At 38.9% G+C, this 24,578-nt stretch overlaps 2 protein-coding genes across 5 annotated transcripts in view; one reads left to right on the top strand and one right to left on the bottom strand.

Annotated features, from left to right (window-relative positions):
- Nucleotides 1-19,007, bottom strand: part of fhod3b (formin homology 2 domain containing 3b) — a 57,441-nt gene extending 38,434 nt beyond the window's left edge. For 2 of the 4 annotated variants that reach the window (XM_077720180.1, XM_077720181.1), the window contains exons 1-3: nucleotides 18,446-19,005; nucleotides 14,907-15,013; nucleotides 10,917-10,981 (exon numbers count right to left, since the gene is read on the bottom strand). In XM_077720180.1, coding sequence (XP_077576306.1) covers nucleotides 10,917-10,981; nucleotides 14,907-15,013; nucleotides 18,446-18,610 — 337 coding nt within the window. In that variant the 5' untranslated portion in view covers nucleotides 18,611-19,005. Of the gene's footprint in view, nucleotides 1-10,916; nucleotides 10,982-14,373; nucleotides 14,439-14,906; nucleotides 15,014-18,445 lie in introns of those variants that run through there. The other 2 variants (XM_077720179.1, XM_077720182.1) reach the window with 2 other exon arrangements.
- A 565-nt stretch (nucleotides 19,008-19,572) lies between these two features.
- On the top strand, nucleotides 19,573-24,537 carry slc6a19b (solute carrier family 6 member 19b). Its single transcript, XM_077720186.1, has 12 exons — nucleotides 19,573-19,771; nucleotides 20,874-21,014; nucleotides 21,270-21,407; nucleotides 21,489-21,670; nucleotides 22,071-22,181; nucleotides 22,289-22,401; nucleotides 22,477-22,605; nucleotides 22,696-22,852; nucleotides 23,002-23,206; nucleotides 23,302-23,461; nucleotides 23,607-23,769; nucleotides 23,872-24,537. The coding sequence occupies exons 1-12, from the start codon at nucleotides 19,573-19,575 to the stop codon at nucleotides 24,052-24,054; spliced, it is 1,881 nt and encodes a 626-aa protein (XP_077576312.1). The 3' UTR covers nucleotides 24,055-24,537.
- The last annotated feature ends 41 nt before the right edge of the window (nucleotides 24,538-24,578 follow it).

Genomic DNA, 24,578 nt, shown 5'->3' with positions numbered 1-24,578 from the left:
TGCCTTCTATTGGCTGAGTCGAGCGATGCATTGCAGTGTAACAGCCAAGTTCTGAAGCGTTTTTATAGCACCAGGTGCACCTTTTGATGCATTGTTCCCCCGACGCATAAAAAGATGGCAACCACCCAGATTCACAGCTACACAAATGTAAGAGTGGCGTCATGATTAACTGAATTTCCAACACCTTCACGGTCAAATTTGCGCATATGGATCACCGGTGAATGTCAGAAAATCATCGAGAGGCAGCAGGTATCTATTTTGTTTCTGCAAAAATGTACGGCACCAATATTTGGGAAAAAATGAGAATTAGGATCATACATTTCTGCGATTCACATGACCATAAAGCACAATCCTAAAGGGACATCTGGCATTTGCAGTATGCCCATTTTGGGAAAATGAAACCTGTCCACCCAAGAATACATGTGGGTTACATCAAAAAATAAATGGACACCACTGTAAACCCTGGCTACCGGCCACCAGCTGACCAGTTTAGAGATGGGGGTTAGGCTAAATATACATTGAAGCACACATAGAACCATGAGATGAAAATATAGTACGTAACATTTGAAACATGAGACCTGAGGCAAAAATCTCTAAACAGCAATTTAGCCTGCTAATACCAAGGTCTTCCCTAAATAGAAAAAAAGTCCATGTTTTCTTGATATTCTTGATATTCACAGGGCATCACTCTTTATATAGTGAAGAATAGTATCTACAAATGAGTGTGACACATCAAGAGACCAATTTAAATGGTTTTGCGTTGACACCGAGAATAATCCATTGGAATCTAGCCATTTTTCCAGAAAGATGTGTTAGCCAAAGGGGCTGTCTAACGCATATGGAACAGAGGATAGATCCAAGTGCAACGAAAAGCAAGAACCCTGCTGCAAACTAAAAAGTATTTATTCAACATTAGCAACTTCTCCAAAACAAGACCGGGGATAACAAATGACTAAGTGGCAAATCAAAACAACAATAGAAAAACATTTAAACAGCATGGGAGATAAAGAATTTGGCAGCATTGATGATGATTTGACAAGGACTAAACAAGAAGTGAGGGTTTATATAAAAAGAGAGGGTAATGCGACAATAAGGACTGACATGAGAGGCAGTAAATTCGCTGATACACAAGGGGCAAGGAATAATGGAAATAAATGTGCACTCATAAGGACAAGACACACAAAGGAGAACCCTAGGAAAATGTGCAAATTAGCCAAATAACGTTACATTATAAAAACTTAGCCATTTTATCTGAGTCCGGAAGTGACCACTTTCTATCGTTGAGAAAAACATCCGCAGAGATTCAAAACTTCTGTGGGGTGCTAATTTGCCATGCACTGCTCAACATACTAGCTGTGTATGGGACTATTCAATCTCCTGCTGGCTTTCTCGGCTAATCATGGAGAGCAATGTAGATCAAGAGAATGAAATGGATTCCTGCATTAAGTGGAAGAGGCCCTTCTCACTATGGGACTTGAGTAGCAATATACTTCACATATGGAGCTTTTTTTGCCACCTTCCTCAGTATCCCACAAGCACGAGTGTGCCTCCAGCAAAACTTCGTCTTGGACTATCTCAATGGACCAGTCAAAGCGCTGGCCGTGTCCCTTCATGGAATCTATTCACCCGGAATAACAATTCCTGCCTTCTTCAGCTCGACTTATTCTGGTGCACTGCACCCTCTTTGTCATTTGAGGCAATAGTGAGCCCGGGATGTGTTAGCTGACACTGGACTCCTTGCTCCCAGTTTCTGTGGACTCAACACTTTCCAAAGATAACACTAGCCAAAGATTTCCACTCGCAAGCAGGCTCAGGCCCTGCTGAGGCAGCCTCCCTGATGGGAAGAGACCAAAAACAGCTCACCATATGCCTGGCAGACCCCAATCCATTGGACTGTACCATGAATCCATTTTATGCCATTTCATTAGATGGGTCAAAATTGGGAACTAGCAAGTACAACTGGCTAGTATTTCAGGCACCTGATTATCTTAGGGCGAAAATGTGTCATATGGTTGACACAGTATGCCGATGGTTGCCTATTGTTTGAACCACATAAAAACTTAATTAAATACACGGGCTAAACAGCGACATGTTTAGTAGAATTAATGAATTCGTTTTTTTTCGAGATCACCCACAATATGGCAATATGGTTGATATCTCAAATGTATACTGGCATCTGTAAACAAATCAAAAAGGATTGGTCCATTAGATGTAATGTAAAAAAAACATGCGCTCATTAATATTGAAGGTGCTCTCATAATATTTGTTGCATGCAGACCCGTATGATATTCTCCAATGAGAAAAAATTCAAATGAGAATTCCTGCTGGTGTCTGCAGTAGGAGCGAGCCAGCGTGGCCTGGCGGTGTGTGGAATCAGGCACCACATGACATCTTAGAGGAGGAACATTCCTCTGAGTATTTCACACTGCTTCGATAAACCGTCTTTTCCTATTGGGGGTGCAAAAAAAAGTGGTTTGATGTAAAAATATCGGGGCGGCAAATCAATACAAAATCAAACCATATACCACGTGAGACATTTCCCAGACATAAAAGGAAGTACAAATCTCTCACTCTATAACTTTCCACAATAAGGTAAGACTGCATTCCACTTCACCTGACTTTTTTTTAAGCAGGCCACTTTGTTTTAAAATACGCTCCACAGGGTTATTCAAATATTCCCCTCTTCTGCAATGCTATGAAATTCGGCATCCAGTCTAGGGGGCCAGAAAAGATCGGATGACTTCAGGATTAAATTGACACTAACTTCAGTAGTGATTGTGTCAACTGACCATAAATCACTCCAGGGGGACAGGATGTGGGCACTGTCCCAGTCACCACATTTAAACACATGCAAAGATTTAGAGAAATCGAGTGCTACAAATTCATGTTTATCTGTTTCCTATCTGGGTAAGTCCTTGTTCATACTTCACAACTGGTGACTTCTTATTCAGAAGACATGCAACTGACTACGGACCCATCCAACAAAGTCAAAGTGTGAGTGCACATGTGAAAATGTGTTAGACCAAAGCCCTCAGATCACATGTAGCTATACTAAGGGCAATATGGTATCAAATAATCCTGCTGAGCTTTACAGAGGGTCCTCCAGCTGGCTCATAGGTTTAGACAGGGTTAACCCCGATTGACCTTGCTTCTCTGCTGTCTGAGAGACCAAAGATATATACGTAGGAGAGCCTATCAACGAAATCATGGCTACTCACATGCAAATGTCATGGACTCAGAAATAAAATGACATCTTGAGACTTTCAATTATTCTCGCCTGTCCATCTACAGTAATAACGCTTTGAAATCACAACTGCTACATTTCCATTGTTACCCTAGTCAATGAAATCTATGCCAGCTGAGACCCGGATCTGATAGCCAAAGAAAAACAAGGCATAGATGAAGAAATAGTTCATAAAGCAAATATGTTCAACCATTAACCTGCAAATTTGGGAACAGAAAGTAAAATGCATACTAAATATTTCATCATTACTTACTGTGAAAAGGGACAATAACAGAAACTATGAGTCTATTTTTCTAAGCCTGTACACTAGAATGTGTTTCAAGAAATTTTGCAATCGATTCCTAGTGTATTTTGCATATTTGAGTATAACTATTTCATTATGTTCTGAGTCATTAATTATGAACTGTATTTGATGGATGTGTTCTTGGGATTATTAGAACCAAATACTATAGCATTTTCAGAGTAAACAACTGATATTTGTTCCAGTAAAGAGAAATGACTGTCAAAAGACATGATCTAGGATATATTAGAAAGGAAGGCGGTTGCTATCATATTCAATATTTTATGAGCTAAAGTAGCTGACTGTTGCAAAGTGCTGCTAATAATGTCAAGTCAGGAAAAAATCTTGGCATAGTCGAATCAAGTTAGATATCCAGGTAACGACAAGTACAACGTCCTTCTGTGGATTTAATGGGTAAACTAAAGGTTCCCTGCAGAACAAACAGCCCGAATAAGTCAAATGTTTGAAAAATACTTCGATTTTACCAATATTTCTACACCAAAAGGTTGAACAGTCTAATTCTAGGACAGTGGTTCCTTGACTTTGCACACCAAAGACTGAATTTTCTTAGTTGGTGCAGGAGTGCTCATGTGGGAAACCAGATTTTCGGATTCAGCCACTGAAAATGTGATAATTGAGTATCTACAGCAATTAGACACAATTCTGTGAGACAGCTTGATTATTTGAGCACTTGTTGATTCCAGTAAGTAAAAGTATTTCGACATGAGGTTACCCATGCGTAAAGGTATAATTAAGACCAGACAACACAGATACTTTTTCCACAGATGACACTCTTCCAGTACAGCTGCTACTGTCTCCCTCAGTCAAATGCACTGAGCCGCACAAACGGAAAGTTGGCGAAAGTGTGGTACTGATACATAGTTCAGGATGACACACCAGAAAGTACAGAATGTGCACTTGCTGCATACTTTGCAAATAAAGAGCATTCAAAACTAATTTGACATGAAAAAATACTTCAACAGCCAAGTTGGCCTACACATGAATTTATCAAGGTCGAGGAATTTGGTAAACAGAAATATCAACACCAGTAGCTGTTGCCATTACATATGAAAAAAGAAAGCAACCTTCAAATTTTCTTTTAGTAGGTTAACAGTTGGGTAAACCCTAACTTGCTCATCAGTCAATCACAATATCCCAGACTATTATGAGCTATTGGCACAATCTTTGTCTGGTAGACACTGGCTAAATATTGATATAGCAGTTTTACAGTCCAATACTCTGACAGTTCAATGCAAATTTAGCAGTGCTCTAAAATATCTTGCCCAGCTATACTCTCCAGAATAAGTGAACTCCTGGTTTACAGCCCAATTAATCATGCAGCCTCCTCATTTTCCTTCCATCTACTGATCTTTTCATTTTCTTTTTGGGTTGATTCAAAGCTCTTTCAATCACTCCCCACTAAGACAATTTTGAGTGGTCCACTTAAGAGCCATGGACTGGTGCTTGAGTTCCTTATTGGAGGAGCTTCGCTCTCCCTCTTCCTCCAGGGATGACTAGCATAAAGGAGAGTGGACACAATGTTTTGGTGCTGCTTGTTCACACGATTAGAGACTACGGTTCTCATAACAACAACTACCACCTTGTATTTTATCTTGTGCTTAGGGTTGTTAACCCTAAAATTTCATGTTGATTGATGGGATTGTTTTGCTTTGATGGACACCATCTCCCTGTTGTTTTCATTTTTAGTTTATACATATGTATATAGAGTGTGCATTCAATACATTTTGTTTTCATTTTATTCCGCTGAAACCTATTCACCTCATGTACTTTTATGATGGGAAAAGAATGACAGTACTGGCATGGAGCAGTGCAAAGAACACAGAAATGGATATTATGTTTCATTATAGGCTCTGCAATATAAATATTATTTATCCGACTCTTGGCTTGTACTTGAAGCTTACGTCATCTCTAAAAATAACAGCCATAGTCCTTTCTTGGCTTTGGAAATGTTTGCAGTTGATAAACTGAAACAAATACTTGGTACACTCACTCTTATTTCCAGTGCCTCACAAGATCCTCATTTGTAGAAGTTCTAGAAAGAGAGTTACAGAGTTCTTCGAAACCTTGAGCGTTGTAAAGATGTAAACAGAGACCAGACTGGAGTATGCATGACAGTACTGACACCAAAAGTCACTTGCCAACTAAATTTTAGAACGGAAGTATTAGATTACCCTTTATTACAGAGTATTTGGGAGCTATGCTGGTTAAACAAAATGCTTCACTGAGGCATAGTGACAACTGTGCCACATAATAACTGTTAGGAAGAAGGTTTGTGTTAACATCCATGTGGCCCTTTTCCCCTCTGATGTGAAGCTCAACATTGAATCAATCCCAGTGCATCAATATGAGCAAAAGCCAATACATTTCCTTTGAAAACAAAACAGCATTGTGAATGATTTAAATCCAGGCAGCTGAGGAAACAGTATTTGATCCACTAAGTGAAGAAGTAACAAGAACGCTTAAAATAAGATTGGATGAGTGACAGTTATTTTATGACAAACAGAAAATCATCTATCATCAAAGCGAGGTAGGACGAGAAATGGATTTTAATGGAACACGGGAATTTTGGCCAAAAGCCAGTTGCCTACTGAATCAGCTGGTACTGTTTTTACTGGTAGTTATTTTTTTCTGTTTGTTTGTGGAGTCAACCATAAATCCTGATGCAAAATCACACATGACAGACAATAAACCATTTAAAGTTACATTTTCTATGTGGCCTACCCACATACATGTGATAAATACAGTACTGTACCGGAACTGGTGAGCTAAATAATAGTGATAGAGGCAATTAGATCAAAACACAATTCTACAGGCAATATATTCTTCAATGTAGTCCAAAAGCTGACATCCATAGTCTATATAGTATTTGCGTGTAAATATATGTATGTATGTGTATACATATATGTATATATGCACTTATGGTGTGTATGTGTATACATATAAATATATATCGGCCCGACCGATTATCAGTCGATCAGTAATAATTACCATTAAATTAAAAGAATGCACAAATGCACTCAAGCCTTTGCAATATAAGACCATAAACCCTGACATTAAAATACAATAAACTATAATCTGCAGAATCGAAATACACATTGGTTAAAGAAAAACAAACCACACTGATGTTCTTTCCATCCAGCGGCCAGTTGTTTAAAGACTATGGCTGCTGAGGTTAGACACCTGTCCAATCTTACAGCTGTGCTCTACTTCACACGGTCGCCACTCAATGCCATTCCAAATATGGGTAAAGACGTTTATATACTTAAACCAGCTATAGTTAGGGTGACGCTTTGGCACAATAGTGATTGGCAGCATTGATTTACTGTTGTTTTCTCGAAATTCTATTTCACAATCTTGGAGTAGAGCCGACTGTTTTGCTGTTGCAGAGTGGGAATTGCTTTAGACAACAAATTGAGTTTGTTTACCGCATGGTAAATTGCTATTTTGTGGATGATTTGCCTTATCAAAAGTATATAATTGTCATCTAAATAATACATTGCCAGAGTCACTTTTTAAACAATGCGAAACTATAACTGAATAATTGAAAAATATTGAGGATTAAATGTCTTAAAATGAATCTCAGTTGTCACTTGCTAAGTAATTAGTCTTGGGACTATAATAATTTACATGACATTCACATTTCCTCAATGGAAAAACAGGATCAAAATTTATCAGTCTGATCTATACTGTGGTGAACCGAACTACTTGATAAAACCGTGGTTCAAATTGTCCAAATTGTTGACAAGCTTGTCACTTAGTGGAAAACAAAACAAAACAAACAAAACTGTAAATCTTCTTAGGAGGGGACCATAGACAGCTCTCTTCTCTTTGGAAGTGGGAGGAATTGTGCTTTCAAGTGGAACCAGATGGCTTCCAAAAACGCACATGCCGTTGCACGAGTGTGTAAGAACATGAGTTTGTGATTGTCCTTAGACAAATCACTGTAGTAGTAGTCCAGCCATTGTATAGTATGTGTAACTGCATTTTAAAGGCAACAAAACATTAATGTTTTCTTCTTCGAAAGATAAATTGTCTAAGTTTCAAAGGCACTGGGAAACAGGGAAAATAATTGCGTGTATTGCATCGTAATAAAGCCCAAAACCAAGGCTGTGCTGTTATCAGCAGCACGAGCCTGTTGGGCAAATGGCCAAAACGGCCGGAATACAAAAACACTCAAGGGGAAAAGTGTGAGGTGAGTGATATGAGTGATCCCTCCACTGATTTGAGGATGAAGACTTGGTTCACTACCCAATCGTTCTGAGACTTTGGCTGCCTCACATTTCTCCTCACTGCCATTAAATTGTTTGGGTTGGACTCCCAGGGCAACTGTAATCCCACTTTGCGTCTCTTGGAGGGAAGTTGACGAGACAGACCATTTCATCTTCCCCTGAGTCACCCAGGTGCCATGTGATATGCCTATTTTGAACTATTGTGCGTCTTGCATGCTCTGGCAGAAACAAGGAGAGAAATATGATGAGACTACCTAATTAAGATTGCAAAAATAAGAAAATGTTATTCAATGTCAAACCTCACTAGAGCTACAGGCATGAACACAAAAGAGAATTCCAAGGAATAATAATTAATATTCATAAATTCTTGAAATTTGCATGTGTTACACCAAGAAATGTTGAAGTTGTCCATTGAGTCTTTCCTGCCCCCAATCAAATCAATTTAACCTAATCCTGCTTTTTATAAGAATATTCACAGTCTGTGCTCACTTTTTACATGGCCAAAAGATCCACACCACTAACAGCAGTCTGGCACCTTGATTGGAAAACACTGGCTCTATTCAACTACCTCATATTATCTCAAACCGGACATTAAAACAAATCGTAACCTTATAAACAAAATTTCACCCTCAAATCCTTTTGAACTTGGGCTGTTGATGTCATATAAAATGATTTCCTCACCAAAATGGGCCCAAAAATGACTGGTTACTTGTAATCATACATATAAACAAACCATTAAAAAGCATCAAAGAGGCCAAGCTTCACAACGTGCAAAGATGCTGTCAGCTGCAACCAACTGTCCACACGGTTTAAAACGTGTTGAATTCCATTTTTAGTGTCATTGTCAGCTGGGGTTTCCAGTTGTATACATGAAGATCAAAACTATCAATTTGACTAAATTATAGCCTGAAGAGCAGCACGAGTCATCTGTGGTCACAGTGAATCACATCTTGAGCTGGGATTCTAAGAGGTTGTAAAAGACAAGGCAGATAATCCACAAAGAACGTGCCGCCACCGATTACAGTTGTCATTCCTCAGTCGGGATCAGAACGTTGACAGATAAAAGTACATTTAAAAAGAGAATGTCTACATCTTTTAGCTTTGATTTTTTTTGCCTGCAAGTAAAAACCAAAATAAATATTGAAAGAAAATAAACTTCATCAAATCTATATCTTCTTTTTTCCTTTTGCTACTGATATTTTTGAAAAGGTGCCCATTAGAATCTATACTGTAGCCTATCACTAAGTGTGCAAAAATTTTAAAATATTTGTCAATGATATGTAGCAGTGCATCCATATTGGTTGCTTAGTAGATTTCGGTCCCCAACATTAAGTTATAAGTATTTATGGCATATCCAGATAGTCGTTTTCTTGACAAATTGAAAAAAGTTAAAGGGATATTTGTTCAGTTCCAGACAATCCAACTACAAAGTACTTGTCATTTTGTATCAACTCACTCCATTATCGAAAGAGCAAAAAGTATAGCTTGTCACAAAGAGCCGTGCAATAATCTCTTCTTTGGGGACTTGTGACTGACAGCAAGGGCTCGCTCACTGACTCAAAAAACAACAAGAGTGGTGCACTCCCTCCAGCAAACCAATGCTCTTTGTCTTAAGAAAACTGAAGAACTAAAGAATGATCTCCTGTGTTGAGGCGGAAAATCACCTCGTAATGCTGCACTCATGGGGCTTCAAGGTAAGCCCTCGAGTCGGATAAAATCAGGCTCAAATGTCTGGACAAGTTACAGTTAACAGTGACCACCTTGGCTGGAAGAAATAAATCAGCTCGCCTCACGGGTAGTCTCAGAGCAAGGCTGCGAAGGGCAACAGGTGGTTGTCAACTTAAAGAGAAAGACGGTCATCATCCACTTAGAGAGAAGAGCAGCAAGTCTGTCTTTCTCTCTGCAGGCTGAGTTAAGCTCAGTCAAGTAACAGCAGGAGGACTGAATAAGGCTCTGTGGAGCCAATTCACAGTAGAAAACACCAATGGCATCTAAGTCAACATGTTAACATGCCAATTTAGAAGCTATTCCACAGTTTAGTGCTAAATCTGGTTTGAACTGAACCATCTTACAGCAACAAGCGTGTCAGTCACTACTACACCATAATAACAAAATAATCAAACCTGTTTTACACCCAAAAGTGTCTCTCTTTCAAAGTGTTATCATTTGTATATATGGTAATAAAATTCTGATATTTATGTTACAATAAAGGAAATAATGGACAGAACATAATACATAACATCCCTCGTTCCTTGCAGTCTCAGTGATTTATATATGGAATTGTGTTCAGGTTTAACTTAAATAGTGATCCACAAAGAAAGAAACATTTTAAATTTTGACTTTGATATCTGACTTTAAGTGGTCATCAGTCAGTCACAAGCACTAAGATAAACACACCAACTCATTCTCAGTTACTGCATAGAATGTTTCAAGAATTCAATGTGACTATTTTTTAAGAAAATAAAAAATTGAGAAAAACAAGCTGCAGGTAACACAGTCTATATACACAAAACAAACCGTGTATACAAGTATAACATTGTATATTACTCGTGTCTGTGATATCTTCTCTATGTTTCATGATTTATACTTTACTTGGTAAACACGCAATATATATTTACGATCAATTGCGATAATTTTGAACATAGAAGAGATAGGATAGGTGATAGGTAAAATAATAGGTAAATGAGTAAAACAAGGAGCATGTGCCAAAGCATTACTGACTTCATATTCAAAGCTTGAACAGCTGCTGATATGTTCATCGTGTGAGTGTCTGTGTGTGTGTGTGTCACAAGCAGGCAAATCCGCATGTGTTTTCACTCAGCTCTTTGTACAAGGTCCCTCCCATTATTCAGGAGACCCAATAAAACCAAGTGACAGAACACAGTAACCCTAGAAACGTGAAATGTTTTCAATCTATGCCCTGCGCCAGTGTCGTTGAAATGCTGGTAATTTGCTCTCAAATTAAGACTCAAGCGGTTTCCCAAAAGCTGCCACTGTGAATTGTGTGTAACACCAATAAAACAAGCAGCTACTAATGGTGGTAATGGAAGCCCATACCACACGAGTGATGCAGCGCAAATTTCACGATTATAGAGTGATAAATGCATAGTTTAAATTTGCAGTGTAGATTTACACGACTCACCAATGCAAGCGTGAACTCTGACTGACAGCTGCGTTCGAAGTATGAGGTTGTGCTTTCTGCCTCTTCTGAAAAGAAAAGAAAACAATACAAATGCATGTTTATTAAGCGCAACAAAGAATGAATAGCAAAGTCTTCATTACAGTTATATGGGAAGTACTAACAAAACAAAAATAGAGGATTGGGCAGCGTTAACAGGAATGTGAACACGAATAACAAAGATGGTATTTTCAGCTTTTAGAAAGCAAAAAGCAGGACAAGGGAAAGGTCTCCATGGGTGAAAATGAAGGATGAGAGGAGCCCACGGGTCAACTCCACCCTCCGTCCTAATGGAAGTATGCAAAGACTCGATCACCATCCTGTCAACAGCTCACAATGTCTGAGTGACAATCAAAGAGAAAGATGCCAACGGTGCATCACAGTGCTATTCAGCTCTCCACTAAAAGACCTATTCTGTGATTTATGTCCAATGTGTTCAGAAATTTCAAGTTTCAAAAGGATATGGCCTGCTCTAACTACAGATTGGGGGGAAGAAAAAAAAATACAGCAACATAACATCGTGTTTTAAACATCCATCAATCAGATAATACCAATCCTCGCTTTCTTACCTGACATTACATCTCTATTTGAATGGGAGTGCAGTTTTGTCTTGCAATCAAAGCTTTTAGGACTCAAAGTATAAAGTAATTTATTTATTGTTACATTTTTGTTTAGTGTTCCATTATGAAAGCTTCCAATGTAAAATATGTGCTTTGGCTTACTAAAGAGTTGGGAAGTACTCGATTAGAGTGTTCATTCCTGCTCTGATAAATATAGTAAGTTTGAATGATTTATTGCAGTCATAACTCAAAAACTACTTGTGTTTTCCATTTTACTGAGAAAAAAAAATCACCCTCAGAATGTATTGCCTTGTTTGACATTAAGTCATGCATGCATTAAAATGTCAGATTCATAAAGGAAGTCAAGAAAAACAAGCTAAGTAAACACAACTTTAGTGAAAAGCATGACTGGTACAGTTGCCACCACCACCAATCCAAGTCTTTTATGCTTTCTGCTCAAAGGCTATTGAGAGGCCTCTAACTGGCACCGCACCAAGCAGAAGTCTGTTAGTGACACCCCAACAGCAGTAGGCCGGATTGTAGGGGGAAAAAAAACATCTCCGAGGGCAAATCACAGCACTTCTTTGCTCTAAACAAGCACAACTTAACACAGTCGATTTGGCATCTTTTGTGTTAAAGACAGTGAGAGATTGGACCTGGCGAACACACTTGCAAATTATGCAGCGACGGACATCCGCATCCCGCCATCATCTATTAAATAACATAGCAAGTAACAGACAGAGATAAGACAATAGTAACATCTGTCGAGACAACTCGCGGGATGAGACAGCAAACAGGAACTTAATCTAAAAGGGTAACCAGAACCCTTTAGTCATGAATATCTGCTTTCTGTCAGCGTCACTGCTAGAGTATCCCTTTACTTTACCTGAAGCTATACAGGCCAGTGTGCTCATTATCAAATTAAACAAGCATGTGATATAAGAGAGGCCCGCCCTTCCTTAATTAAATATAAAAACTGGGCACTCCAACAAAGAACGCAGCATGCTGGCAGAGATGAAGCCCAAAGCTGCAGAAGTCCCGCAATGAACTTCAGGTGCTACCTAATAAATTTTATGTTTGGTTTTCAATCACATGACGTTTTTTTTCCTGCAATGTCCAGGTGATGCAATAACACACAATGTCAGATTCCAATTAAAGAAAAATATTTTTGTTCCAGAAAAACCCTGAACAACTGTGATTTTAACAGGTAGAAAAATAACTGAATCATTGATACTGAACTGAATCACTTAATTATTATAAACATTAAATTCAGTTAGAATTGGTATTGCGGTCCAACAGAGAGGGATCATTAAAATAATGTTTGTACTGAAAATATCATTACAATTTTGGTAGCACCATGCAGGCGGCCCAGGGTATGAGTGGTTAGCCCGTCGACCTCACAGTTCTGAGATCTAGGGTTTGATGCCAGGTCTGGACCTTCCTGAATGGAGTTTCTATAGTCTCCCAGGGCTTGTGTGGGTTTTCTCCAGGTTACTGCAGTTTCCTCCCATATGCCAAAAACATGCAAGGTAGACCAATTGAACACTCTAAATTGGGGTAGTCTCCAGCACCCCACGATGCTTTAAGGATCAGAGGTATTGAAATAAAGCCCCAATATTAAATTAAAACCAGACTTTTATACATAAATGGCCTCCTGAAAAGGCAAGCGTTTGCAAAGGCCATCCAATCCCAGAAGAACTGTCACACACTGCCGTGGCTCAGTTCAAGAATGAAGGGATTTATGAATGGGACTCAATTAAACCATCATAGCAAAAGATCTTTAGATGTCACTCTGACTACCTAAAGCTGTACACGTGTCCGAGCACATGCCTGGACTATACTGTCCATTTATAACATCAAGAGGCATCGTATCGGTGATAGAATGGAGGATTTACAAGGTCCAGTCTTCTATAGCTGAACTCCAGCAGTGGTGTGGAAGTGATTATGGCCCATAAGCCTATGTGATATGGATATCTCTAGGCTGTCGGGAGGACCATACTTTAATCTGATTGTGAACACCCAAGGTATGACACAGGCGCCCGTGGAATGTAACCTCTCATTAATATCAATTACAGTTGCATTTATTGGCCAACAGGATAATGGGTAGGCTGTAAAAATAAAATAAAAAAAGGTCTGCTAGTTACTTCTGCTAATGAGTGTGGTGGTATACCGAGGTGAATGTGTGTGTGTGTGCCTTGGCATAAACATAATGTGATCAACATCTAAATACTTTGGAATCCTTGAGTTATTTTTATATCGGAGTCCAGTAAAAGCAGGAGAGCTCATCAGAAGTAATAGTCATCAAATCAACAACAGAACCATGGAAGGCTGGGATGGCGGTGTACACTTGTACATTGCCATAAAAAGCCAGGAGGTCTACTGGCCTATTTTTACAAAATAATTGGCTGGCCACCTTCACCCTACTTCTCTCAATAACCCCCCTGCCTCTTCAGACACCACACTGTGGGTTTAATGACACACATTCATGCCAGCTTGTGCCAACTGGCAAGACGCACATCTTGGCAGGCTAATCTGTGAATAGGGATAGCGAAGACCACTTTAACCTCGCAGCTCTCGCTAGCGTCCCAATAGCTCCAAGCCATTCCACATCACTTGAAATTGGGGAAAGACAGTCGTCCAAAGGAAAAGCCGAGCTGGAGAGCAGCATGAGAATTCCACGTTAGATAAATAAATCCCATACATGTTTGTGGTCCAGTCGACCAGGAAATCGCATGCCAACCTTTGGATTGTGATCCTGTATGAGTGGATATGTCAACACAATCTACAGTGCATAAAACATATGGAGTCAATAAAGATCCTGGTCCAAAAAGTGAATAAAAAACACAAACACAATTTCCAACCTTTCTCTTCTTCATCCAGGTTTGGAAAGTATGTCAAGACAAAACATATTAGATGCTGGGAGTTGTGCGGTTGAGTCGCTTCTAATGAGAACACTGAGGTAACTGAATTGTGATGAGGGCTATTACTCATGAAAGATGTCTACACCTCATAAGTGGTTGTGATGACATCATTGGATCGGAGGCCAGGCATGTTAGTGAACAATGGACTTGTGGGGGTCCTGGAAACTCTCAACTGTCTTGTTTTTATACCTTTACAAAGAAACTGTAGAGAAACATACAGTGTACTTTTATTTTATGATGGTCCAATGATGCTTTGGAAGTGTTGAAAGACTTTTGGATAGACTTCCAGCATCAAAGGGTAAAGACTAACTCTTCAACTCTTTGACATACAAGGTTGGCTCCTGAAACTTTTGTCGGCGAGATCAATAAGCTGAGCTTCACGAAAAGAGAAGTGTAACTGTGAAGACACTCAAACCACTTTAAAAGGAGTGCAATGAAAGGAAAAAGACACACGGACAAAAAAATGATCTTACCCTCCTTCCTCTTGAAATCCCTCCAATTCATCTTTTTGCTCTGCCAGCGTCGACTCCAAGTCCAGATAACTTCCATTATGAGACAACTGAAGGGCACAGTCATCAGGCTAAAGGGGAGAGAGAACTATTAATAAACACTCATTGCATGCCAAAAAGGCTACACAAATTTGTCAAATGTATTTATTCTGATAATTTTAATACTGCATTGTCTCAAGAAAGATCTCTTTTCACTTTTGTAAATAATTAGTTAAAAATGCCCAAACTGAATTCTTTGTCATTAATTGATGATGTATTTTTTTGTTACAATTGCTGCAAGCGAAAGCTTAATTTACAAAGCACATGCAAGCAGGGTGTCTGCTGTCTCCATTGAGGCTGCTGATGACTTTTCCGGATGTTTTGTATCTGGATCTTCATCCACCAAGAGATCCTCCTCCTGTCTCAACTGAATTATGTCACTGACCTCTTCCTGTCACCATTGTAACGTCTGTTCGCTGGGTTCACTGATCATGTGTGCAGCATGTAAAGAATTTGAGTCAGTTTGGTGTCTAAGCTCCCGTGGATGTCAAGAGTCAGGGACCTCTTATTGGCTCCTGTTAGCACTCAATGACAAATTTTGGAACAGCTTTAAGGTCCAGTGTCTCTTGTCTGTTTTTTAGTTTAATAAACATGTCACACACTAGGCTAAAAGGGAGATGGGAGATTCCTCTTAAACTTTAAGACTTAAAGGGTTTTCACCAATTGTTTACCGAGTCCGACTTGTAGTGATCAGTGATGCAGTGAATTCCAAAATTAACCTGAAATTCAAGTTTGTCAAAATAATTTCATGAGCCCAACCTAGACACTAGTCAGACAAATATTTATTTCAAACCATCATCATACATGACATCTCATATTCCAAAGTGAAGTGGGCAACCAAATGCAGGAGAGGGAGTACACAGTATGCGGTACTACAGTATGCCGAACACAGACAGATGAGGTCTAAGAGCGCTTCTCCAGACTGCAAATTACGGACTAGGATATCCAGACATATAAGCCTAAAATGACCAGACTATTTACTTATCCTGAGAGACTATAATGTTTTGAACGTAAATGTGAATGACAGCCAATTGAAATGTCTCTCAGGCGCTGAAAAAGGGCAATGATGTCCATTACATTTTGGCACAGAGACCTAACCCTGCCATGAAGCCTTCTAGAGTTTTTCTATTTATTTTATGCCTAAAGATGAGGTTGAAAAAAGAATATTTTCCCCCAGATGCCATTAAGTAATTTTTGCTTTTGCCAACGCACAAAAATAGTGAACTGACCAAGCTTGAGGAAATCTAATCTATCCCAAAGGGTGTGAGAATGGCCTTAAAACGACTAAGAGACAGGCTCGATGCGTGAGATTTGAGAAACCGAATGGCAGTGAAGAATTTTTTCAGCTAGCCTGGCCCCTACACCGGATTTGAACCCATGTGGCCCTGTGTTTTGACCAAGACCAGAGTGGGAACCACAAGTTGTGTGCTCTCACATTGCGCCTTAGCCTCACCCTTCAACCACCACACTGTGGTCCACTGGCAGGGCAGGCAGTTAAAGGAGAAAAAAGTAAAAATAAACACTATGCAATTTCCGATTGAACTGTGCTATCTGCCGCCGAACTATGGAAAGTCTGAATTGTACGTTTATTTGAAATAATCCTAATAAATTAAAATTAATTTTCCTTTTTTTTCTTTCAAACAGAGCTCGGTGTGCTGTAATTTCTTTTCTTAAATGAATGAATTGTTTTAGAATGGCATATTACAATAGTAATGAAACAAGTGGGCATCATGTGCTGAGAAATAACATTGAAAATGTGCATAACAATATGAAAAAAGTTTTGAAAATTCCCCCTTTACAAGCACTGAGAAGGAACCTGTATTTTACAACATTTCACATAACTTCTCATTATGGCACTCTATAATTTCTCATGGAAGAAAAAATACATAATGTGTCCAGATTGACTTTGTTGTGAAGTGAGAGTCTATTCTTCTAAGACTGAACAATATTTTCCCTCCACTTGGCCTCACTCCACAAACCAGACGTCAAGGGCACCAAAAAGTGACTAACTTTTGGACTTATCCCCTCAGGGGTCGCCACAGCGGAACTGTCGATCTGCATGATAGATGCAGAGGGAAATGATAATATATGCTCCATAAAGTCTGGGGGGCTTATTTTGGTAGACTGCGCCCATATGTTCTGGAGTAAAACGCCACAGCAGACCATAAGCCAAATGTTTATGAATTTGGTAGACCTATCTGCTACAATATATATGCAAACCGGCAGACTGCTTGCTTTTCTGACATGTCTGGTTTGCGTCGACATAATTTATCCATCAATGCATAGACAGCATGCATGAAACCCTCTGAATCATTGTATAGATTATTGACATTTAAAATGTTTTATCACATTTGTGATAGTTTATTTTGAAGTATCCATAGGTCTGCCTGTGCAAAAAATATGTTAATTCGCTTAACTTTAGGTACAAACCCTATAAATCAAATATTGTTGGTCATGTATTATTGTTGTGAATTACATTTATCATTAAATATACTACATATGTATTGACTTTATCTCATCTCATTTTTGAATCGATTTATCCTCACTAGGGTCACGGGGGTGCTGGAGCCTATCCCAGCTGACTTCAGGCCAGTGGCAGGGGACACCCTGAATTGGTAGCCAGCAAATCGCAGGGCACAAGGACACGGACAACCATGCCCACTTTAGGGGCTATTTAGAGTTTCCAATCAGCCTATTATGCATGTCTTTGGAATGTAGGAGAAAACCAGAGTACCCAGAGAAAACCCACACAGGCCCAGAAAAAACATGCAAACTCCACAAAGGTGGACGTGACCTGGATTTGAACCCGGGACTCCCACTGTGAGGCCCACGCGCTAACAACTCACCCACCAAGCCACCCCCACATAAAGGTGAATTTGTTATTGATTTGGCATTTTTATTGGTCTTGATTATGTATAATAAGTAGAGGGAGAAGTTTTGACACACCTCAATAAATGTAACAAATTATGGTTCTAACCCCATTGAATAAGTTAAAAAAAATTCACCAATTGACCTAAACAAGGCACAGCTGTAAAGTAAAAACCATCTCAGGTGATGTGCAAATAAATAATCAGAGCAAAGGTGACCTCTTGGAATAAGGCTCATAACATTTGAACAACTTTGTCATATCAATTCTTTTTTAAAATATAAAAGAAATGATAATACAATCAAAATCATATACGGCACTATAGGACAATGAACTTGCAGGAGAGGATTTTTTTTAAATCAGGTCAAACTCATGGATTAATGTGGTTAAAGTAAACATGAGCAGATGTTTCCACCTCTCAAGCAAATTGTTCTCACGTCAGATTAAAAATCATACACAATAACTCCCATTCATGCATCCAATGTAAAAATGCATGTGAATAAAGCATAGACCTAATCAATCATCCCCTCCATTTATTGATAGCAACTCCGAGGCCTAATTATTAAGCATTAAGTAAGATGTCAACAACAGTGCATACCTTATGCGGGGCTCTGAGCAGCCTGTGCACTCCAGCAATCTGATTGATGAGAGGAATATCTTCCCTGAATGTGTACACAGGAGGTCTGCTGGGCTCCGGAAAGTTGGTGCTGTTGAATGGATCAGTATCATCTAAAAACTGCACCCTGCATACAAACGTAGCCATGTTTTGTCCTCCATGCAAGGGCGACTGAGGAAGGTCAATACAGGCGGGCGACTGCGGACAGATCCTCGGGCGCAGGTCCCTCCGCAGCTGTCTCTCCTTATGATCCTACTCGGAGCGTCTCCATGCGGGCATGGCAGCCATCCGGCATGCACCACCACCACGCTATATTCTGCACCGAAAAAACGGACAGAAGGGTGGATGCAGCGGTGTGCGAAGAAGTCAAGATTGCTGGCTTTGACTGTTTCTCTCTTATGCGGCATCCAGGATCACCGTGGTATTGAAGCACTAAGTTGATGAGGACGACGCGTCTTTTGCTATTGAGGGAGCGATGCACCAAAGCCGGGGAGCTCCCATGTTACGAGCGTTGTGGCACCCTCTCGTGGCTGCCGTAAAAAGTGCATATCGTTGAAAACGTCCTAGTTCAGCTCGTTAAACTGTGAGAGTCAAAGAGCCACAACATGCAGTGACCTGCCAAAACAGACACACAAAATCATACAATTTAAACCATATTATTCACCATAACACTTTCTTCCCCTTACTTATTTGAATGGGCCCCAATGAGTGTGTTTTAATAGAATAAAAATAAGTGAAACATAAAACACGGCAAAGAGCCACAATATATATACAAAATATAATGAGAAAAAAGCCGCATTCATTTTGGCCGAGAGCCACGTGTGGCTCGAGAGCCTCTTGTTTGATACCCCTGCTCTATCTATTCATTTTTTTTCAGTTCACCCTGGTTAGTAAACTATACTATCAAAAGAGAATGTTTCCCTGTATATTTTTTTTACAAGTGTAATGATCCACCAGTAGCAGATACGACACTACTTATGTTCCATTTGAGGGCTTTAAAAAGGTGTCACACCTCCCTTTTCAGGTTCTCTGTCAATATATTACAGAGCTTTGCTATAAAGTCCGCTATTTAGTGTCCGTGGCAAGAATTTACAGTGCACTAGAGGAAGATGAAGCTCACACTCCCCAACCCGGGCCTGGATGACAGGATACTGTCCCACCAGCAACTGGACAAGCTCGAAAAAGAAGAAGCAGGGGACAGGCCGAAATGGGAGAACAAGGCACAGTACATGCTGACCTGCGTGGGCTTTTGTGTGGGACTCGGAAATGTTTGGCGCTTCCCTTATTTGTGTCAGAGTCATGGAGGAGGTGGGTGAGGACTTATTGAGGTTAAGACCAAGACACAATGAATTATTTGTAATATTTTTGGCTGGCAGATTAAATGTCTAGACTATTGAAAGGCCATTTTCTTGTATGATGTAAATAATGACACCGAGATTAATACTGTCGGGGTAAGAGTCATATTAGCTTACATGGGAAAAAGATCATAGTATTTGGGGGGCATATTCTTTTTCATTTTTGAAGTCAAAATAATGCTGAAAGCATTTTATATGCTATATGACATGCCAATTCCTTGAGTTGGTCTTTTTCTAAGTAAAATATGAAGAAACAAGGTTTTAAAACATCATGAAATATTTTTGTTTGTGTAGTAAGCATCTTTTTAAGTCAAAAGTTAGCTTTTTAAAAATATTTCCAAAATATGTGTACTAATTTGTTATTATATTACACAAAAAAAAACTGTTTTTGTTCAGCTATAAACCGCATTGAACGATAAGACCCAAGTGCCAACATTGTATTATTGGACATTTACTACATTTAATTTATGCAGCTCAATAGCCAGAAAAAAAATCTAGAAATACGCCGCACTAAACTAAACGACAAGGTTCAAACATGGGGAAAAAGTAGCGGCTTATAATTCGAAAATTACATCACTTTAACCTTTAATTATTTCCTTGGTAAAATGTTCTTCTACCAAATTAATAAGTAACAGCTATATACTGCTATTGACATAATAATATTGCATTTTTATTTTCTGGAAACCTTTAAACCAAACGCACCTCCAGAACAATAAAGGAAGTGCAATCATTCAAATGGCATCCTGAAAGAAAAATAGCTGTTTACGACTCCCGTGTGTGTGTGTGACAGAGAGCCATTGGCATGTTATTGTAGTCATTAAGTATAGAAATCATTTGGAGAGGTGATAATACTGCTTAACCAGCAATATTCTCTGTCCTCACAGTCAGATAAGGCTTTTTTATATTCTCTACAAGGCTGGCACTTTTATAAAAGTGCACGTGCCTAAAGAGTTGCTTTATCAGCTGCTTTCTTATGTGTCAATTCATATCAATATAAACGACAGGATGTAAATACAGATAACGGCTTCTAATACCTTTTAAAATCTTACCTGCAGGTGCATTTATGATTCCCTTTCTAATATTGTTGGTCCTTGAGGGAATTCCTCTCCTGTATCTCGAGTTTGCGATTGGTCAGCGTTTAAGGGGAGGCAGCGTGGGAGTGTGGTCCTCTATTCATCCTTACCTAACTGGAATTGGTAAGCACATTTTAGATTACCGTATTTTCAGGACTATAAGGCGCACTGCATTATAGAGCGCACTGCATTATAAGGCGCACCCACAATAAATGACACATTTTTTCATATATAAAGCACACTGGATTATAAGGTGCCCTGTGTATTTTGGAGAAAATGTAAGACTTTTAAGTGCGCCTTATAGTTCTGAAAATACGGTAGTAGCGCCATTAATGAGGCCTTCAAGAATCTAGACTAAAGGGAAACATGTTCTTGCAGGTATTGCTTCCATGTGTGTATCTCTAACCATCAGCCTGTACTACAATAATATCATTGCTTGGATTCTTTGGTACTTCTTCAACTCATTTCAAGACCCGCTACCTTGGAGCCAGTGTCCAATGAATGAAAATTTAACTGGTATGGAGTTTTTAGAATAATAGGGAATATCAGTGACAATTAAAAAAAAATAATAATAATTTTAAAACATCTCAACTGCAGATTTTGTCTCGGAGTGTGCAAGAAGCAGCCCAGTGGACTACTTTTGGTACAGGGAGACATTGAACACAACTACCAATATTATGGATGATGGCGGAATACAATGGTGGACGTTATTGACTCACATTTGTGCCTGGTCTGTGCTCTATGTCTGCATTGTGCGTGGCATCGAGACTACTGGAAAGGTAAGGGGGTATTCTCTATTTAAAAGGCACAAATAATGGAAAAAATACTATTATTGCTTGTGTACAAGGACATAGAATGGGCTTTTGCTTGCCTGGTTAAAGCATGAGCAAGCCATTCTGAATTTGAGAGAAATGTGTCTTCACAAGTTGTGCAATAAAACATAGGTGTTCTCAATTGAAGACTACTGAAAAATATCTGTCGGTGTAGGCTATGTTTTCCGAATGGTGTACTTTAAACTACAAATGCATCTAATGATAAATAGATGACTTACTACATTTTATCTGGTAACAGTTCCAGATTGAAGGACGGAAAATAATAAATAATGCCTTCTCATAGATAAAGAGTATGACAATACGGGCAATGTTTACTGATTGATTTTTTTGCTGTTATTCTTGGCAGGCTGTATATGTGACTTCAACTCTTCCGTATGTGGTGCTGACCATTTTTCTAATCAGAGGGTTGACCTTGAAAGGTTCTATAAGTGGACTCAAGTTTCTGTTCACACCAAATGTGAGCTTCTTTTTCATGACTTTGATTAATCATATTCCAAGAAACGTTTTATACAGCTGTTGAATGGTCTCACACTGTTGAATAATCAATTTCCTTACAATCTCCAGCTTGATGAGCTGGCTAAGCCTGCAACGTGGTTGAACGCTGGTGCTCAGGTCTTCTACTCCTTCTCTTTGGCGTTTGGGGGCCTCATATCCTTCTCCAGTTACAACTCAATACAGTAAGCCATACACTGGATATTTTAAACGACTGTGCACATATGCAAATCTCATCTTGAATATCTGTATGCTCTCAGCAACAACTGTGAACAGGACGCAGTGATCGTCTCTACCATTAACGGGGTCACGTCTGTTTTCGCTGCTACCGTCATCTATACAATCATCGGCTTCAGAGCAACACAACGATATGACACCTGCATTAATGGGTGCTTGTTATTGCATTATGTCATCAACTCATACGGGACATTCTGCAGTGGTGAAACATTTTGCCAAATAATTTTTTTTTTTAATTTCAGGAACATCTTGACTCTCGTAAATATATTTGAACTTCCGGAGGGATACATCATTGACAGCAACTACACTGAAGCTCTACAAGATCTCAATGCAACATATCCAAATGTGATTCAGGGCCTGAATCTGGACACTTGTGATTTAAATGTATTTCTTAGCGAGGTAACAGTTCAACTGCTCTTTCTCCACTTGACAACTTTTAGCTACCAGACACTTATGGACTGGACTAATGCCTTTTGTGTGTTTATATTTTACACTGGAAAATGTCTATTCTACTTTCAAAACTAATTTCCTTTGCTTCACTTTTTTAGGGCGTCGAAGGAACTGGTTTAGCGTTTATCGTGTTTACAGAGGCAATCACCAAGATGCCATTTTCCCCACTTTGGTCAGTCCTTTTCTTTGTGATGCTGTTCAGCCTTGGACTCTCATCGATGTTTGGCAATATTGAAGGAGTTTTGGTACCTCTTCAAGATTTCAAAGTTTTCCCCAAGAAGTGGCCCAAAGAAGCTGTCACTGGTAAATTACACACTTGGCCCATGTATTTATGAAGAGATGTATTGTTTAGGTTTTGGCTGATAAACGTTCTGAAAATGTTCATTTCCTTTCTTCAGGTGTGACATGTTTACTCTGCTGTCTTGTGGGCCTGATTTTTGTCCAAGGTTCAGGAAATTATTGGCTTGCATTATTTGACACCTATGGAGGATCAATCCCACTGTTGGTGGTTGGGTTCTGTGAAATGTTTGCAGTGGTTTACATATATGGAATAGACAGGTAATTGTATTAGGTTCTTATTTTTCAGAAGCTATTATAACAGAGGGTTCTAAAGTTTTTTTTTTTTTTTTTAACCTTTTCGAAAAAGATTTGACCACAAGTCAAATAGTACATGACATGTGTTTGTGTGCCTTTATCTGTTCAGATTTAATGAAGACATCGAGTTCATGATTGGACACAAACCTAACATTTTCTGGCAGGCTACGTGGAGATTCATCAGTCCACTCATCATGATCTTCATTCTAATCTTTTACTTCATCACCAAAGTTTCAGAAAAGATAGTTTATAAAGCCTGGGATCCTGAATATGTATGTTAATCAATGAATACCTGAAATAATTATAACATTTACCTTTTACACCGTTTGCCATTATTGCTCATTAATGTTTTTGTTTGTTTGTTTTTTTCCAAGGAAAAATTCCCTTCGCTGGAAGAGAAGTCATATCCACCATGGATCTACGTCATCATTTTTATCCTGGCAGGCATCCCTAGTATTGCTATACCTTTCATGGCACTATTTAAATGTTTACAGGCAAAGAGGACAAGGAAGTCCAAAATTGAATTTGATGAAAAACCAACATTATCGCTGACCTAATAAGTTAAGGGCAATTCAGATGTTGCACGAACGTAGAAAAGTCAAAAGTATATACAAAAATTATAGAATTTAGATAATATGTATATATAATCTAAAGTTGTATATTGAATGAATTATGACAGAATTATAATAGTTAGGTATATGTAGTAAAAGTTATTAATATTGCTTATTTTATTTACTTGACGCAAACTCTAAACCCATTATGCTTTCAGTTTTATATATGTATTCATCTTTCAGTGTAACTGCACTATACAGCTAAAGAATAATAGGGTTGACAGTAGATGTCAGTGTAGAGCTTTGTTAAGAGTTTTGTTTCATTTTTACCATTACAACTGTTGTTTGTTTGTTGTCTTCAATTGCTTTTTTTCAGAACCCATTTTATTCCTTAATCTGTGTTCAGTGTGTTTTGCTTCTGTACATTGTATTAAAATAGTTACGTATTTAATATCAACTGGTAATGTTTTTCATGTTTAATGTGTTGAATGTAGTGTATCATAAACATTTGTGCTTTTGTTAATTCAGTA

Source organism: Stigmatopora nigra, chromosome 7, assembly GCF_051989575.1.
Source record: "Stigmatopora nigra isolate UIUO_SnigA chromosome 7, RoL_Snig_1.1, whole genome shotgun sequence".
Classification (NCBI taxonomy): Eukaryota; Metazoa; Chordata; class Actinopteri; order Syngnathiformes; family Syngnathidae; genus Stigmatopora; species Stigmatopora nigra.
This window is presented reverse-complemented; position numbering and strand designations above follow the sequence as displayed.

Coding starts and splice junctions, on each gene's coding strand:
- slc6a19b (XM_077720186.1), top strand. CDS start 19,573: ATGAAGCTCACACTCCCCAACCCGGGCCTGGATGACAGGATACTGTCC. Junction 21,408..21,488: donor AATGAATGAAAATTTAACTG/GTATGGAGTTTT, acceptor TCTCAACTGCAG/ATTTTGTCTCGGAGTGTGCA. Junction 22,853..23,001: donor TAAATGTATTTCTTAGCGAG/GTAACAGTTCAA, acceptor TCACTTTTTTAG/GGCGTCGAAGGAACTGGTTT.